Raw genomic sequence first — 19873 nt, 5'->3', positions numbered from 1 at the left:
CATCTGCTTTTTTTTTTAAATTATACTTTTAATTTCTGGGGTACATGTGCAGAACATGCAGGTTTGTTACATAGGTATTCACGTGCCATGGTGGTTTGCTGCATCTGTCATGCTGTCATCTACATTAGGTATTTCTCCTAGCCCCCCAACCCCCGACAGGCCCTGGTGTGTGAGGTTCCCCTCTCTGCGTCCATGTGTTCTCATTGTTCAACATCCACTTATGAGTGAGAACATGGGGTGTTTGGTTTTCTGTTCTTGTGTCAGTTTGCTGAGAATGATGGTTTCCAGCTTTATTCATGTCCCTGCAAAGGACATAAACTGAGCCTTTTTTATGGCTGCATGGTATTCCATGGTGTGTATGTGCCACATTTTCTTTATCCAGTATATCATTGATAGGCATTTGAGTTGGTTTGAAGTCTTTGCTATTGTGGACAGTGCTGCAATAAACATACATATGTGTGTGTCTTCATAATAGAATGATTTATAATCCTTTGGGTATATACTCAGTAATGGGATTGCTGGATCAAATGGTATTTCTATTTCTAGATCCTTGAAGAATCACCACTCTTCCACAATGGTTGAACTAATTTACACTCCCACCAACAGTGTAAAAGCGTTCCTGTTTCTCCGCATCCTCTCCAGCATCTGTTGTCTCCTGATTTTTTAATGATTGCCATTCTAACTGGCGTGAGATGGTATCTCAATGTGGTTTTGATTTGCATTTCTCTAATGACCAGTGATGATGAGCTGTTTTTCATGTTTCTTGGCCGCATAAATGTGTCCTTTTGAGAAGTGTCTGTTCACATCCTTTGCCCACTTTTCGATGGGCTTGTTTTCTTGTAGATTTGTTTAAGTTCTTTGTAGATTCTGGGTATTAGCCCTTTGTCAGATGGGTAGATTGCAAAAATTTTTTCCCATTCTGTTGGTTATCGGTTTACTCTAATGATAGTTTCTTTTGCTGTACAGAAGCTCTTTAATTAGATCCCATTTGTCTAATTTGACTTTTGTTGCCATTGCTTTTGGTGTTTTAGTCATGAAGTCCTTGCCCATGCCTATGTCCTGAATGGTATTGCGTAGGTTTTCTTCTATGGTTTTTATGGTGTCTTATGTTTAAATCTTGAATCCATCTAGAGTTGTTAATTTTTGTATAAGGTGTAAGGAAGGGATCCAGTTTCAGCTTTCTGCATATGGCTAGCCAGTTTTCCCAGCATCAGTTATTAAATAGGGAATCTTTTCTATTAAATAGGAATCCTTTCTTCAATCCATACTAGTACAGCATGGTACTAGTACCAAAACAGATATAGACCAATGGAACAGAACAGAGGCTGCAGAGATATTGCCACACATCTACAACCATCTGATCTTTGACAAACCTGGCATTTAAGTTTTTAAGAAGTAACGTAGTTTTTACTTTCCCTCTGGAAAGTTCCGACCCCAAGATTAATTTAATAATTATAACAAAATGAAAGTGAACACTGAAGATCTAACAAGTACATTATTAGAAGTTTATAAAAGGATGAGTGCTAAAATTTTCCTATTTTTGCTGCCTGCCTTTTTGTTTTGTTTTAACCCTGAAGTTTTAGTAAGGAAATTGCAATATGAAACAGGATATAAAAAAGTGTTAAATACTTCATTAAAACTCAGAAATGGCTAGGGTAAGATGTAACCAATGTAGGCTTATAAAAAACATGAAGGCACACTGCTATATTTCATATTTTATTCAATTTTAATATGGTTTCCATTAACTTTTAAAACAAAATGATTTCCAGTTTAAAAAACAACGCACTGACCACATAATTCCTTTTTTATTTTACACAGTTATACAAATATTCTAAATACACATTTTGTGTTCAAGATGATGGCAAATAAGATTAACTGTACAGTACGTAAGGAAAGAAAATATTTTAAGCATATTTAGAAGCAATAGAAATGTCTATACAAAACAAGCAAATGGAATAAAATTTTTTATTTTTAAAGTATTGCAACAGGCCCACAGGTTTGTAACAAAAATGTCTTTGCACAGTTCCTCACAATGCCCCATTAATAGCTAAAGCAAGACAGCATTTTTTTTTAAAAAATAATGTTTCAAAATGCTACACATGGTACTACTGTGTTTGCACAGTTTGATCAAAATAACGATCTACTTTGAGTCAAGCAAAACCTAGAGGAAATATACCAAACAACTTGAAAATCATTTGTATAAAAGTCATTGCACATTATTTTACTCAGTTGTTTGAAAAGTAAAAAAGTGTATTTACAAAATATTTTGCAGTCAAAATTATAAAGCGAATGGATATCTCGAAGTAACACGTCTTGATACAGACTGTTCAAGGAAAACACACGAATGTTTTTTCTTTAAGAGGTTTTCAGTGCTCCTTCCACAGGGAAGTAAACATGATCTAGTCAAATGGATTTACAAGATGGTACACATACTGGAGCAAATCCAACACCTGCATTATAAAACAATGTTAAAAAGGTGACAGAATGAGGAATTTGTACATTATAAGAAGTGAGCTATTCAGAGATCAACAAGTACAATTTTTAATTCAGTTAGCATAGAAGTCTTCATAGTCTTCAGATAACAGACAGACAGTGAACATCCTTGACTCGATGAAAGTTAAAAAGCACCATGCACAACAGTTTAGTGGTAAACACTGAAAAAAAATAGCACCTGTAATTCTGTGACATTGACAATTTAAAACTGGTCTAGTAATTGCCGGAGATATGGTGCCTTGGACAGTTCTCTATTTACTCGGGAGAGTTTGAAAAGTACTGGGCAGTTCAGAGAAACACATGGGATGTGTCGATCAAAGCAACCTGTACAGTTCCTGCATATCTGAAAGCATAAGAGAAATAAAAATAGGAAAGTTTTTATGCACATGTGTCAACAACACATTTTTACACAGATTACTGGCAGACATATGACATATAATATAAAAACTTTTATTAATTTTCATCTCTTAGAAGCCAATACTACCCTATGTTGAGACATTTCTAAAGGATATTATTTTGTACACACATAATACAAATTTCCCCAAGAATTCATTTCATTCCTGAGATTAACTTCCATTTACAATGGAATCCTATTAAAATCCACATAAGCTACCCAATTACCAAAGAATGTCTCTTAAATGAACTATACACACAATTTGTTTCAAATTACTTAGACTATATCCTCGTATGTCAATCATAAAAAAAGTTATTTTTTCTTATTCCAGAATTGAAAAGCCAATATGAAAGAAATCAAATGATGTGAATTTGAAAGTAGTGGTATAGATCAGTGTTCAATGAGCTTGAAAATAAACAAATGCCCCATCCCAGACCCATAATGAATCAGAATCTCTGGGCATGAAAGCCTAAGAATTTGTATTTCTTAAGGCTCCCAGATGATCTGGATGTATAAGACTGATCTTAAAGAAAATAATAAATCATAAGGCAATTTTTAAAAGAAGCATGTTTTACACAATGATCAGATTTTTAAAAATACTTAAAGCCTCAGGTTGCATATACAGCTAAAAAAAGATTACAACATGAACATAAAAAAATAAGGATGCCAGTGAGGACTCCCAAGGGTTAAGAAAATGCAGGCCAACTTTTCACCTGAATAGTGTAGACAAGTGATTTTAAAAAGCAATACCAAATGGCAGCAACTACTCTGGACTGTCTTTTAAGAGAAATCAGATATGCTCTAGCAAATTCTTTGATCTATATTTATCAAAGGGTTTCAGTTTTAGAGGTGGCTCACAGGCCAGTACATTTTTGTTCTTTGCCCCAGTTATCTTCCAGTCAACTGAAGGGCACGTTTTTTTCTCAGTAGACTGGTTACTGTATCCAATATTATGATATTGTCACAAGCAGACTGCTTAGAAACATGTGCTTCAGTATGCTCCATGAAGACTGAGTATGCTGTTCTATGATATGAAGCCTTTGCTAATTACATCTCTGCCAAGAGACTCAAATCTATTCCCAAATATAGAATTTCTGTATTACAGCTCTATGAATTGCAGTTACATTCAGGTGCCAGGACAAACTGATAAATATTTAAGCCCTTTCTGTGCTTGTCTGATAAATAAGCCAGGATGGAATTACTTGACTCACTAAATTTAACTCAGTGTTTAGTTTCAAGATCCTTTACTGGTGATTTAAACCCTGAGCATTATAGCTTGATTCAGGCTTAACATTTAAAACTTTAAATGCCCCAAGCTGGATATCTACTTTGTAGCTTATAGGGAGGCAGGCACTTAACAAATATCTGCTTTAATCTTTATTATTTTTACTATCCTTTGGCTTTCTTGTTTTAAAAAAATTCAGTCAAGGCTGGGCGTGGTGGCTCACGCCTCAATCCTAGAGCTTTTGGAGGCCGAGATGGGTGGATCACCTGAGGTCAAGAGTTTGAGACCAGCCTGGCTCCCGTGGTGAAACCATCTTCACTAAAAATACAAAAATTAGCTGGGTGTGGTGGTGCGCACCTGTAAGGAGGCTGAGGCAGCAGTATCACTGGAACCTGGGAGGCAGAGGTTGCAGTAAGCGAAGATCACGCCACTGCAACCCAGCCTGGGTGACAGAGTGAGACTCTGTCTCAAAAAAAAATCAGTCCGATGCTTAATTCATTTGCTTTCATTCTTTCATGTTTATGATGAACAGTGTTTAGGTGAATTTTTCTATGAGATCTGCCATCTAGAATCTGATTGGCAGTGTTTTCATTTTGTTTAACAGAATTTGCAAGTGGAAAGATCACTTTTTTTTTTTTAGTTTGTAATTATCATTTTTATAGCATTGTATTGTATTACATTGATTTGTAATATTTCTACTTTTTGAAATGTATTGAGGCTTTTTATTTTTTTTGAGATAGAGTCTCACTCTGTTGCCTAGGCTGGAGTGCAGTGGCACAATTTTGGCTCACTGTAACCTCCACCTCCTGCCTCAACCTCCCAAGTAGCTGGGATTACAGGCGCCTGCCATCATGCCCAGCTGATTTTTGTATTTTTAGCAGAGATGGGGTTTTGTCATGTTGGCTAGGCTGGTACTGAACTCCTGACCTCAAGTGATCCTCCCACCTCAGCATCCCAAAGTGATGGGATTACAGGTGTGAGCCACAAGGCCCAGCTGAGGCTTTCTTTAAAGAGTATGATTTTTTTTTTTTTTTTTTTTTTGACAGAGGCTTGCTCTGTTACCCAGGCTGGAGGTCAGTGGCGCAATCGGCTCACTGCAGCTTCTGCCTCCTGGGTTCAAGTGATTTTCCCGATTCAACCTCCCGAGTAGTTGTGAGTACAAGGCTTATGACACTGTGCCTGGCTAATTTTTGTATTTTTTAGTAATGCTGGGGTTTCTCCATGTTGGCCAAATGCCTCAAACTCCTGACCTCAGGTGATCTACCTGCCTTGGTCTCCCAAAGTGTTGGGATTACAGGCATGAGCCACCATGCCTGGCCAGATATGGCCATTTTTAAAGCATTCCAGAAGCACTTAAGTATAGTTTTCGGTACTGTGTTACAGAGTTTGATATATAATCACAAGGTCTTACTTACAATGTTTAGAATTTCAATAATTTCACTTATTTCTGATTACATGATTGGTCTTGGACTGAGAATGATGTAAAATCTGTTTTGATGTGTTTCTAATTCTCATTACATCTCTAGCAATTTCTGCTTCATTAAAAATTTCTACAAATTAGTGCATGGGGAGACATTCATTTGAACATTCCTGAAAAACACCTCAAATTAAAATAACTCTTGAAAGATGACAAACCATCATTATTTATAAATAGCTTCACTTTTTGTTAATAAAAATTTTAGATCTAAGGGTACACATGTAGGTTTGTTACATGGGTGTATTGTGTGATGCTGAGGTTTGGACTTCTAATGATCCTGTTGCCCAAGCAGTAAATGTAGGACCTGACAGCTGTTTTTCAGTTTTCCTCTCCCTGTCCCGCTTTTGGAATCCCTAGTGTTTACTGTTCCCATCTTTATGTCCATTAGTCCCCAATGTTTAATATATGTGAGAACTTATATGTGAGAACATGCGTATTTGGTTTTCTGTTTCTGTGTTAATTTGCTTAGGATAATGGCTCCAGGTGCATACATATTGCTGCAAAGGACATGATTTTTTGAGACAGAGTTTTGCTCTTGTTGCCCAGGCTGGAGTGCAATGGCACAATCTCGGCTCAGTGCAACCTCTGCCTCTTAGGTTCAAGTGATTCTCCTGCCTCAGCCTCATGAGTAGCTGGGATTACAGGCATGTGCCACCATGCCTGGCGAATTTTTTATTTTTAGTAGAGACGAGGTTTCTTCATGTTGGTCAGGCTGGTCTCGAAATCCTGACCTCAGGGGATTCGCCTGCCTCGGCCTCCCAAAATGCTGCGATTACAGGCATAAGCTACCACGCCTGGCAAATTTTGTTCTTTTTTATGGCTGTGGCATCGCTTTCTTTTCAACTATATTTTTATAAGAAATAAGATGGCCGGGCATGTTGGTTCATGCCCGTAATCCCAGCACTTGGGCAGCTGAGGTGGGAGGACTGCTTGAGTCCAACGGTTTGAGTCCAGACTGGGCAACATAGTAAGATATGTCTCACTAAAGAAAGAAAAAAGTTAGTCAAGCGTGGTGGCATATTCCTGTAGTCCCAGCTGCTTCGGAGGCTGAGCTGGGAGGTTGACTTGAGCCTGGGAGGTTGAGGCTGCAGTGAGCTGTGATCATGCCACTGCACTTCAGTCTGGGTGACAAAGGGAGACCTTGCCTCAAAACAACAACAACAACAACAACAACAAACTAAACACCTTATGTTGAAGGGGATGGGCACTGGGTAAACTGATGGCACCAAGTAGTGATGTGTTTGTCACTGAGTGCAGAAAAACATAAAAAGGTCTAGGAAAGGCCCATTTAACAGCCTGAGCTCAGCAGGGCTCTGGAAGTCCTGCTCTCATCTGGGCCTCATACTAGGATCCAGCAAGGGAATTTTCTATGAAAGTTGGCTGCTGCCATCAGGACAGAAACCTATAAAATAAACAGAAGCTGGGAGCACTCAGTGACTTCAGTGGTTGTGCTGACTAGAACCACAAAACTGGCACAAAATGGCTGAAAGGTGGTTGGTGTAACTCCAGTAATGTATTCCTTCTTTAATCATTCATTTAGCAGGAAGTTGTTCATTCATTCAATAAATATTTACAGACCAGCCCCATGGACTTGGCTATATGCTAGGCATAACTGATTTGACAGTGAAAGGCCTCTGTCCTCATTGGCTCATTTGCTATTAGTGAGGGAGACAGACAAACCCCAAATTACAATGAAGCAGAGAAGATTATGGCAGGAGCCTACTGCATGCTTCACCCAGTCCTCAGATGATGGGGGTAGGGTGGGATGGGTAGAGCAAAGTGTTCCTGACAGAAGGTGCAGGGTGTTTAAAGGCTAGGAGGAGGAGGAGGCGGCAAGGGGCATTCACAGACCTAAAAGAAGTTCAGTATGGTATGGGTGGAGGTAGAGTGTGACACAGAGCGAGAAATGGTGACAGAGGGGTAGCAGGTAAACAAAGATGACTTATCAGCCATACTAAGGAGTAAGGATTTTATCAAGGGGTATGAGGTGGGAAACTTTTCTTTAGATTTCATTCTCCAACTTAGTTCGAGATGTTTGTTATTTCTGCTAGAATTCTCATAATTGAAAAATCATCTTTTTATTTTATGTCTATATTCCCCTAAGCCACTTATCAGCAGTATAACATGCAAATCACTTAAACTCTCTGTGTCACTCACCTGGAAGAGTGCCTAGAACAATCTCTGGCACACAGTATGACTCAATCATGCTATTAATCATCAATCTGGACTCACAGAATTGTAAACCTTCCAAGTTTACTAGCAAGCAATTCTCTAACACAACTAACTTTTTTTTAAAAGAATGGTAAGCACTAATAGAGCAATTGAGATGTTTGCTTTCTTTTTTTTTTTAATACTGAATATCCCTTATTTGAAATGCTTAGGACCAGAAGTATTTCAGATTTCAAATTTTTTCAGATTTTGGAATATGTGAATTATACTTACTGGTTGAGTATCACTAATCTGAAAATCTGAACTCTGAAATGCTCTGATGAGCATTTCCTTTGAGAGTCATGTTGGTGTTCAAAAACTTTCAGAATCTGGAACATTTTGAATTTTGATTTTTCTCAATTAGGGATGCTCAACCTATATGATAAAAGAAATTGGAGTTGGGCATGGTGGCTCACCCACTTTGGGAGGCCAAGGTGGGCGGACTGCCTGAGCTCAGAAGTTTGAGACCAGCCTGGGCAACACAGTGAAACCCCACCTCTGCTAAAAATACAAAAAATTAGCCGGGTGTGGCAGTGTGTGCTGTTGTCCCAGCTACTCGGGAGGCTGAGGCAGGAGAATTGCTTGAATCTGGGAGGTGAAGGTTGTAGTGAGCTGAGATTGCATCACTGCACTCCAGCCTGAGCAACAGAATGAGACTTCATCTCCAAAAAAACAACAAAAAAAGAAATTGGATGGATGGTCATTCTTGTTCTAGCTATTAAGAAACACAACACATTCTCTCGCTGTTCCCACCTTAAAAAAAAAAAAAACACACACACAACACACTATTCCATAAAAAAGTTATAAAACAAATTAAACTATTATTAATAGTTTATGATACTTTTGAGATTTTTAGGAAGTTTATCATTTAGACTCTCATTTCACTTTTCACATCAGTTTCATATCTTATTCTTAATTGTAGAGTTGACTATATCTTCCTGTAAAATCAGACTGCTTATAATTCCAGGTCTATGGAACAAAAGCATACCTTTACAAGTTGCTCCTGTTTACGTTCCAACTCCCGGATTTCTTGGTTGAGGATGACTGCAACATGCTGAGGTTGGCTCCGACATTTACTACAGATGCCATGCTGAGTTAGATCATCACACACAGGACAGTGTAAGGTGGTAAAATATTGTGAAATAGTGCCTTTCCGCCCTTCAGGTTCACTTCGCGAAGAGCTGGAAGCTTTATGGATCTACAAAAACATCCATTCAGAAGTTAAGTCTGAGTCAGCTTCACATCAGAGATACTATTTTCATGCTGATTAGAGGTTTACTCAGGCATTCATTCATTCACTCACTCACTCATTCAACAAATGTTGGGTGGCTACTGTGTGCCAGGCACTGTTCCAGACACTGGAGCTATAGGAATGAAGTCCTTGCTTTCATGGAACTTACATCTTAATATTATCAGATACACTGTTCTTTTTTTCTTTGGGGAAAAATAAGGTCTCTTGCCACTCAGTTTTTTGATTGAGACACATAGATGTATGAGATCATCTAGGGCAATGGACATCATAGAGGACAATAAAAGAAATCCAGGGTAAGAGCAGATACTGTCTGAAGCTGCACATTAGGCCATGGAAAAAAAGTAAGTGGAAGGTTAAAACAACTTTTAGGCAATGGAGTGCAGAACTCAAGCCAAAGTGAACCTGGAGCATTTCAAATTTAATTAGATACATGTCATAAGAATTCTTCATTTGAAGTTAAGGCTGTTTTCAGAGATCTGTCTTCTGGTACTCTTTTTACACTGAAATAACATTACCATATCATTATTACACTTTTGCAATATTCTCCTAATGTCTTTTACATCACTTTGTAAAAGTTACTAGGTTCGCCTCTTACAAATGTCATTGGTTTAACATTCTTGCTGGTGATGAAATGAACGTTAGTAATAAAGAATCTGAGTTGCCTGTCTTAAAGCTAGGATATGTGCTCAGAACACTTACAGTAAATTACAGTTGGGCAAGATCATCTAACACAAAGCTATTTTATAATAAAGTGTTGAATATCTCATGGAATTTATTGAATACTGTACTGAAAAAAAAACAGAATGGTTGTATGGGTACTTGAACTATTGTTTCTACTGAATGCATATCACTTTTGTAGAAAAATCTTAAGCTGAACCATGATAAGCTGGGGACCAACTGTAATGCTATTTCACCATTGCAATACTTCTTTAGGCTGGTTTCTTCAGGGCTTTGTCTAGATACTAAATCCTACAGCTTTCTTAGACATTCATTTCAAAGGAATTTTTGTTCTCCATTTATCTTCTACTAACTAGTTTACTCTACATTATTTTTTGGCTGTTTGCCACTGAAATCACTGTGGGATTTATTTTAAATATCTATAATTTGGCCACCTTGAAGCTAAGAAGGTGTTTTTATTTTTTATTTAAAAAAATTTTTTTTAGACAAACCTGACAAAAACAAGGAAGGTGTTTTTAGAATACTTTTAGGAAACCAGAAAAGCATGGCATTTTTTCCAGTTTAAGATAGATGATCTGCTTTGCTCTCATAGTGAAACAGGGCTGCTATGAGGCCTGTCTCTTCTCTGACTGCCCTGGCCAAACTCCACCTTTTCCTGCAGATCAATGGGCTCCCAGCATGCCAGTGCCTCTCCGTGTGCTCTTCTGGCTAGCTGCTTGTGTGTCTGCCCACTAGGGTCTTGGATTTTTATAGGCCTAGGATTGGGGTGTGGCAGGCCAGGATGGTATTGGAAAATGCAACATTTGGGTGTGAAAGCAGGAGTGCCTAGTCTCACCTAGGTCCATGGAGTGGCGCTCTGGCCAGGGACCCACCTTTCTCTACCCAGCACTTCCCTTCCCGCTTTCCGTATCATTAAAGGGACCACGCTCTTCTCTTCCCAGCACTCCCACATCAATAGCACATAAAATCTTTAGTTCTACTGAAAATTTGAAGTGAAATCTCTCCATAGTTAGAGCATATGTACTATTCGGTAAGCTTACCCTTGGTAATTCATGATACCAGCTGAAGACATCAATACCAATAAGTGAGAAGATTCTTGCCAAAGGTGGAAGGATTTGCTTGGTAATATAATAAGTGGCATTCAGTCTTAGAGTCGGGTCCTGCAGGACTTCCACTGGGCGTCTGACAAGCTGGATAAGTGGTACTCCAGGGGCCCCATAAATGATGACGTATGGCACTCGCTCCCCAACTTGAGGCTCAGAGCGCCGGTCATAAGTTAGCATTTTCCTATTCAAATCCAAAAAAAAAACCACACCCAAATACTGTCATGGAAGTCATCTTTCTCGCAAGTTAAGTCAGATTTAAACAATAATAAAATCATGAAAAAACTACAAAAGACACTTTAAAATAGACTATTTCTTTGAGAATATACATTTTGCTTAATTGACACCAAGCGTAGATATGCTACAAGAGTTTAAAAATTACTCTGTAAATAAAGAGTTCGCAGATATCAACTAGCTTAAGATATACTTTAGCTGGGGGCTCATGCCTGTAATCCTAGCACTTTGGGAAGCCAATGTGGGAGCATCGCCTGAGCCCAGAAGTTTGAGACCAGCTTGGGCAACATAGTGAGACCCCCGTCTCCACAAAAAAAAAAATGAGCCAGCCATAATGGTACACACCTGTTATCCCAGCTACTTGAGAGGCTGATGTAGGAGGATTGCTTCAGCCTGGGAGATCAAGGCTGCAGTGAGCTGTGACTGCACCACTGCTTTCCAGCCTTGGCAATAAAGTGAGACCCTGCCTCTGGGGGTGGGAAAAAGATGTATTTTATCCCCTAAGAATAAGAACTATCATAAATCTGTCATGAAAGAGAAAATTTAGGGGGTTAAACTATCTGATTCCAGAATGATACCATCTAAATGCTTTGGTAGATCAATATTAACGACTACCTAGTGGTTTTGAATGTGGGAAAAACAAATGAATCAAGCACTGAGTCACAATTTCTTTGCGTAAGTTTCCCAAGGAAAGCCCAAAAGAGGATTTCCTCTTCACACCTTACAAAGTATGAGGGAGTATTCACTAACTTTCAGTGAGGCTTCATGTGTGCAGGTAGAGAAACAATTGTGTTCTGTGTCTGTGGACTAAGTGTCTCTTCATTTACTCTAGACTTGTGCAGAACCCCAGGACTATCCTGGCAAGGTACTGAGGATATCATTACCTTGTAAGTTCAAGGGCTGGCACACAAGCTCCTGGTTTATAAGAAAAACTTCCTCTGTATTCCTTGGCAAAGATAAAGTCTTGTATGCTGGCCTTTCCTTCCAGAAGCTTCATACATTGTCGCTGAACATATTGTTTAATTAGACTTATATCTCTTGTTTCAAATAGCAGCTTTAGAGAACGCTCAAGTATCTTAAAACAAAAAAGATAAGCAAGTAAAGATAAAATATCTCCTAGTGTATTTCACCATTGTTATTATACTTTCAGTTATGTAACTACTGGGTAACTTGCTAACCTACCTAAATAATCTGTTACTTACAATGATGGTATAATAAAAATTATTAGAAATTGAAAGTTATTTGAGACTTTATAGAGCTTGTTATTTCTAAAAACAGAATATCATGTAGTTCATTTAGAATAACATGCAGATTAACATTTACTATGTGATAAGCAACATAAAACATTTAAGGTTTTTTTTTTTTTTTTTGAGATGGAGTCTCACTCTGTCATCAGACTGGAATGCAATGGTACAATCTTGGCTCACTGCAACCTCCACCTCCTGGGTTCAAGCGATTCTCCTGCCTCAGCCTCCTGAGTAGCTGGGACTACAGGTGTGAACTACCACACCCAGCTAATTTTTGTATTTTTAGTAAAGAGAGGGTTTCACCATGTTGGCCAGGATGGTCTCGATCTCTTGACCTTGTGATCCACCTGCCTCAGCCTCCCAAAGTGCTGGGATTACAGGCGTGTGCCACCGCGCCCAGCCAGTTTTTTCTTTTTTAAATAGTCAAAACTGGTTTCTAGGTACAAGAAACCAGACACAATTTCATGTACTGTTTTTTATTTACCAGTATAGAAAGGGTCTTGCTTCAGTCACAGAAAGCACAGAGAAGTTTAAAGATCATCACACAGTCAAATCAAAATCAGCAATTTTCACTTTTTATAGTGTTTAGTGTTTAGATAAATAACTGTGACAGAATTTTCTGTGTTGGAGGTTTCTCCTAGGAAATAACAAGCATGGAGTGGATTTATGTAAGCAGATTAAATTTAAGTTAGTTCTAGGTGAAAGCTGTGTATCTTATTCTGAATACTGGAACTGATGGATATTTATACAATAAGCTGATTAATTTAGCTTAGGTACAATTCTGCCTGCAGAGAAAGAAGTTACTGGATTATATCTCTTCCAGGAATAGTGCTTAAAAAATCCCAAATTCACATATATGTATGACACAATATATTAATATTATCCATTATGCTTTTAATGCCCTCATAAAACAGTATATAGTATATAGAGTGCTATTCCCATTTACACCGTTTATTTTTGTTTTGCTATAGAAGGAGTCCAGGCCTGAGTAAAGAAAAAGCCAAAATATCATGGTTATTACGGTTGAGAAATCTGAGTAATTTATAGCTAATTGTTTGGAAATCAATTAGCCTCAGCCTCCCAAAGTGCTGGGATTACAGGTATGAGCCAACACATCTGGTCTGTTTCTCTTCTTTACACTGCTCTGCTTTTGGGAGTTGTTATACTATGACATATCCAGGCAATAGCCAAAAAACTTTCATGTTTTGCTTTTTAGCAATTTTGATAAAGTGTAAGGTATGAGAGGAAGTCAGAAACTTAAAGACTAAAATCAAATAAATTGTTTTTGTTAGAAATAAAATCCTAGGTGCTCTGGAGGCTGAGGCAAAAAGACTGCCTGTGCCGAGGAGGTCAAGGCTGCAATGAGCCAGGACTGGACTACTGCACTCCAGCCTGGGTGACAAAGTGAGACCCTGTCTCAAACAAAAACTAAACTAAACTGAAATTCTCAAAATTCATGTAGTTTCTCCTATAGTTATAATAGTTATATATAATTATATAGGCTATAGTTCCTTCACGTAGATGTATGTTTAAGGATAGTTACATTTTATTATCACTTATTTCTTACAGATGAAGACAAGATAGATAAACCTTACCTTAGAAACAGCAGGGCAGGAATCTCTTCTAACTGTTTCTATTCCTTTTGCATCAAATACCGGGTCCTTCTGATCCAGTGTTTCATACATGTAACCCACATACCTCTTTTTTGTTTGTAAAACACAAGGCAAATATACCTGTGGTAAAATTAACAAAATGCCTCTTAATAACTATTTTCCCCCACCAAGAATATTTTATTTTTATGTCTTTGACTTAGGGCCCAACAAATGCATGATATAACAGGTGGGAGCAAAAGCATACAAAATGAATTGTCTTTACATTGTTACCACTTGCTCACTCTGTTTCTTGCACTACCAGTTTTGTTCCTACCTCAACCAGCACTGCTCTCTCATATCTTCCTTAACAACTAAAAAGTTACAAGTAACAGCTACATATGGTACAAAAAGTTATCAGAACCTACAGTTAAAAGCCCCATAGCTTCTACTTCCTCCTCCTTAGAGGCATCCTGTGCTGATTTCCTGTGTATTCTTCCAGAAATATTCTATGCAAATTCATGTACTTATACAGCTGCCTTCTCACCACAATAATAGCTTGTCATATACACCATTCTGCCCTTTGCTTATTTCATAATTTATTTTGGAGAGCATTCCATCCTAGTACAGAAAGCTCATTTTATTTTGTAGCTACATAGTAGTTCATTGTATGAAGGTTATCATAATTTAAACATCAGTTACCTATTATGGGTCATTTAGGATGTTTTCAATCTTTTGGAATTATAAGGTGTTCCAGTAAACAATCTTGTGTGAACCAATCCATAGAATAAATTTCTTGAAATGGAACTCCTGAATCAATGATAGATGTCAATTTTTTTTTTAATGTTACTAATTTGGTCCTTTTCCCTGCCCCAAGCTTTTTCTTTTGTAAAATGTTTATTCATGGAGTCTCACTCTGTCACCTGGGCTGGTGTGCAGTGGCCCAATCTCAGTTCACTGCAACCTCTGTCTCCTGGGCTCATGCAACCCTCCTTCCTCCCACCTCAGCCTCCTGAGTAGCTGAGACTACAAGCGCATGCTACCATGCCTGAATAATGTTTGCTATATTTTATATATATATATATATATTTTTTAATATAAATATATATATATATAATATATATAAGCATATACATATATATTTTTTTTTGGTAGGGGCAGGGTTTTGCCATGTTTTCCAGGCTGGTCTCAAACTCCTGGGCTTAAGTGATCTGCCCACCATGGCCTCTCAAAGTGCTGGGATTACAGGCATTGAGCCACCATGCCTGGCCTATTTATTTTTTAATTGACAAAAATTGTATATATGTATAATATACATCATGTTGTTTTGAAATATGTATATACTGTGGAATACCTGAGCTTTATCATTAATCACATTAAATGCAAATGGTCAAAGCATACCAATTAACAGGCAGAAATTATCCTGGATAAAAAAGTAAGACCAAATTATAAGCCATCTGTTAGAAACCCACTTTAAAAATAAGGAGCTAAATAGGTTGACAGTTTTTAAAATGGAAAAAGATATATAGTCATAGGCTACATGAAGACGTTTCAGTGAACTGTGGACAACATGATCATATGGGTGGTCAGGTAAGATTACAATACCATATTTATACTGTAATTTTCTATTTTTAAATTCATACTTACCACTGTGTTATAGCTGCCTACAGTATTCAGTGCAATAACATGCTGTACAGGTTTATGGCCTAGGAGCCATAGGCTATACCTGATAACCTAGGTGTTTAGTAGGCTTCATCATCTAGATTAGTACTTTGTTGATGTTTGCACAACAAAACTGCCCAACAATGCATTTCTCCGCATCCTCCTCATTAAACAATGCATAACCGTATATGCTAACACTAATCAAAAGAAAGCTGGAGTAGTAGCTACATTAATATCAGAAAAAGCAGATTTCAAGGCAAGGAATATTATCAAAGATAAATGTATCAATTCATCAAGAGGATACATAATCCTAAATATGTAGTCATCTAAGAAGACGACTTTGAAATATATGAAATATAAACAGACAGAACTAAAAGGTAGAGACAAGCAAATCCATGATTATAGCTACAGATTTTAGCACCTCTCTCTTAGTTTGGAAAATATTAAGAATATGGAAGGCTTGAATAAAAGTGTCAAGTGTCAAGTAACTTAACCTAAGTATTAATATTCTTTTATAGCAGCATAAACAGGCTAAGACAACAACCTTTACTGAATAAAATTTAAACACTTTAGCTTGGCGTTCAAGACATTCTACAGTCTGGTCTGAACTTTATTTTTCCAGATCTGTCTCCTGCTATCCTGTATTTCTACATTGTGCTTTTCCAATTCCATACATGCCATATTATTCTGTGCAGAACGATTGTAGCCCCATGTCTGCCTATTGAAATTCTAGCCATTTTTCAGGACAATGATGAACTGTTACTTCCTATATGGAGTCTCCCTCCTCCTTTCCTGTGCACTCTCACAGTGTTTAAGCAATGATGCTTTCTGTTATGTTTATAACAAAAGAGATTGGTTATATGCACTCCAAACCTTTCCTTTTAGATTACTGACTCTTAGAGGGCAGGACTGTGTCTTATGCTTCTTTGTATTCCACACAGTTTCTAGGCTAAGTATCTTTTTTTTTTTTTGAGACAGAGTCTTGCTCTGTCTACCAGGCTGGACAATGGTGCAGTCTTGGCTCACTGCACCCTTCTCTTCCTGGGTTCAAGTGATTCTCCTGCCTCAGCCTTCTGCGTAGCTGGGATTACAGGCACCTGCTATTTTTTAGTAGAGACAGGGTTTCGCCACATTGGCCAGGCTGGTCTCGAACTCCTGACCTCACGTGATCCACTTGCCTCAGCCTCCCAAAGTGCTGGGATTACAGGTGTGAGCAACAATGCCTGGCCATAGGCTAAGTATCTTTTATACAGAAAGAAAGAAATATATATTTGATATCTAAAGGTAAGTGAAAAAATAGTTGAAAAGTCCTTTTGGTAGACTTTGTTTTGCAAAGAAAGAATGTATCTTCCATCCTACATGGTCTTCTTACAATGTGACTTTGATATTCTTCCTATTAATGGTGCGGTCTATGTTCACTCCCCTTAAATCTAGAGAGGAGTGTGACATTGTGTGACTTTGAGCCTGGGTCACAAAAAACAAGGCAACTTTTGTCTGTTTCTCTTTGGGATGTTCATACCTAGAAAGCAAACCTCATGTTGTGAGGGAGAACAGCAGCACCAGTGAAAGGCCACTGGTAGGTGTTGCAGCTGATGTCCCAACCAGCAGCCAGCATCAACCACCAGGCATGATGGTGAGCAAGCTTCAAATGGTTTCAGCTCTTAGTTGTTGATTAGGTAACCCCTAACCTTTAAGTCATCTCAGCTGAGGAACTAGACATTGTGCAGCAGAGAAAAGCCATTCCAATTGTCTGCATTCCTGAGCCATAAAATCTGTGAGCAGAATGAAATGCTGGCTCTTTTACACCATTAAGTTTGAGGATGATCTGTTACATAATAATACTGGAAAAAATTTTCATTTCCTTACATATATACATTACTAAACAAATTTTGAGAAAATTATACAAAAGAGAAAATATTTAAAATGTAATATATATATATTTTTTAAAGAGACAGGGTCTTACTTTGTTGCCCAGGCTGGAGTGCACTGGTCAATCACAGTTCACTGTAACATTGAACTCCTGGGCTCAAGTGATCCATCCACTTCAACCTCTGAAATAGCTGGGACTATGGGCATGTGCCACTATGCCTGGTTAACTTTTTAATTTTTGTAGAGACGGCGTCTGGCTATGTTGTCCAGGCTGGTCTCAAACTCCTAGTCTCAAGCAATCCTCCTGCTTCGGCTTCCCAAAGTGCCAGAATTACAGACATGAGCCACTGCATCTGGCCCAAATTAAACACTTTAATAGACCCATATACTGTTAGTGATTCTGAAAATGAACTGAACAAGTCAGAGGTCTCTGGAAGGTATGTGAATTTTGTACGTCATTACTAATAATACATTCCTCTTACCTTTTCAAACTTCAATTTCACTGGTTTAGGATTGGTAGCAGTTACAGCTTCGGCAATTTCCTGACCAATCTTAAAAGACTGCTCCTTAGTGGCTCCTTTCAGTAGCACAAACATACTAAGGGGATTAAAAATAAAGTAAGGTAATGAAGAAGTCAGTGTAACAAAAATTTTATCAAGAGTAACTTTCCTGGCTATGACTCTGTCTATTGCCAAGTAAAACTCCCTTTCTCCTATTTACTTTTTCTTAAGATGTTTCCTATGTAAGCTTTCCTGTTTTATTACATTCCTTGTGTACTCATGATATGTCTCATTACACATATTTTAAGACATCCAATATTTCTAACTTAGCTACAAAGATCAGCTCAGATATCCCAGGTTGCTAAGAAAGTCCTGGATCATCCCTGGACATTTAAGGTTTTGTATGGTACACCAGGGATCCCTAATACCTAGGGATTAATACAAGTCAGTCTGTGATCAATAGCAGATCAGTTAGACCAATGGCAGCATTAGAGTCTCATAGGAGCATAAACCCTATTGTGAACTGCGCACAAGTGAAGGTTGTATATACCTTACGAGAATCTAATGCCTGATGATCTGAGGTGGAATAGTTTCATCCCGAAACCACCTGGTCTGTGGAAAAACTGTCTTCCATGCAACCGATCCCTGGTGCTAAAAAGGTTGGGGACTGCTGTGGTCCAGGCACAACGGCTCACGCCTGTAATCCCGGCACTTTGGGAGGCTGAGGTGGTAGATTATCTGAGGTCAGGAGTTCAAGACCAGCCTGACCAACATGGTGAAACCCTGTCTCTACTAAAAATACAAAGATTAACCAAGCGCGGTGACGTGTGCCTATAATCCCAGCAACTTGGGAGGCTGAGGCAGGAAAATCGCTTGAGCCTGGGAGGCAGAGATTGCAGTGAACTGAGACTGCACTATTGCACTACAGCCTGGGCGACAGAGCGAGACTCCATCTCAAAAAAAAAAGTTGGGGATCACTGTGGTACATTAAATACATCACAAAATAAGAAATGATGTGATTATAAGGAAACGAAAGATGTACTTGTGACATGGGAGAAGTTTCCTTAAGGCCGGAACCACTCAACTTTAAAAAGACAGAGATCGGCCAGGCATGGTAGGTCACACCTATAATCCAGCACTTTGGGAGGCCAAGGAGGGTGGATCACCTGAGGTCAGGATTTCGAGACCATTCTCACTAACATGGTGAAACCCCATCTTTACGAAAAAATTACAAAAATTAGCCAGGCATTGTAGCACTTGCTTGTAGTCCCAGCTACTTGGGAGGCTGAGGCAGGAGAATCGTTTGAACCTGGGAGGTGGAGGTGGCAGTAAGCCAAGATTGCACCATTGCACTCCAGCCTGGGTGACAGAGTGAGACTCCGTCTCAACAACAACAACAAAAAAAGACATATATTCTGTAATGTATGTTCACTGAAGAATAGTTAGAAAACAGAAAATGACACAAAGAAAATCAACATCTGTATATCATTTAGAAAAAAGACATTACAAACATTTGTGTATATCTGTAAATCTTTTCATTTGCTATAATGGATCATATTATTTGGTAATGAATAATACTGAATTATAAGAATAAAAAATACTAATACAAAATATACTAAAAAATAACTGATAAAATGCATTAGGCATGTTTTTATTCTATCTCAGTATATACTACAACCTGACCACTAACAGAAGTAATGGTTAATAAATATTTAAGTAAGATGGATTATAAAGTTCATCTTCACTTGTACTTTTAGTGAAAAGACATTAAATGCTTTGGAAAAAGTCCCTGCTAATACTGGAGACAGCACTTGTCTAAGAGCTTAATATGAAAAATTAAAAGAAAGGAAAAAAGCAGTCTATTCAACTCTACTTCAGGTCTCTAAAATGAAGCCACAGTGCCCAGCTCTACTTACTTTAAAATTTATGTGATACCTGGTAT

At 38.2% G+C, this 19873-nt stretch overlaps 1 protein-coding gene across 6 annotated transcripts in view; it reads right to left on the bottom strand.

Moving 5' to 3' along the window:
* Positions 1-1547: 1547 nt before the first annotated feature.
* Positions 1548-19873, bottom strand: part of REV3L (REV3 like, DNA directed polymerase zeta catalytic subunit) — a 174187-nt gene continuing 155861 nt past the window's right edge. For 3 of the 6 annotated variants that reach the window (XM_032275011.1, XM_032275008.1, XM_032275010.1), the window contains 6 exons: positions 17914-18028; positions 13907-14044; positions 11949-12139; positions 10768-11014; positions 8786-8995; positions 1548-2836 (listed from right to left, as the gene is read on the bottom strand). In XM_032275011.1, coding sequence (XP_032130902.1) covers positions 2696-2836; positions 8786-8995; positions 10768-11014; positions 11949-12139; positions 13907-14044; positions 17914-18028 — 1042 coding nt within the window. In that variant the 3' untranslated portion in view covers positions 1548-2695. Of the gene's footprint in view, positions 2837-8785; positions 8996-10767; positions 11015-11948; positions 12140-13906; positions 14045-17913; positions 18029-19873 lie in introns of those variants that run through there. The other 3 variants (XM_032275012.1, XM_032275009.1, XM_032275013.1) reach the window with 2 other exon arrangements.

This window comes from Sapajus apella, unplaced genomic scaffold (genome assembly GCF_009761245.1).
Source record: "Sapajus apella isolate SASKATOON/1434 unplaced genomic scaffold, GSC_monkey_1.0 scaffold6, whole genome shotgun sequence".
Taxonomy (NCBI): Eukaryota; Metazoa; Chordata; class Mammalia; order Primates; family Cebidae; genus Sapajus; species Sapajus apella.
This window is presented reverse-complemented; position numbering and strand designations above follow the sequence as displayed.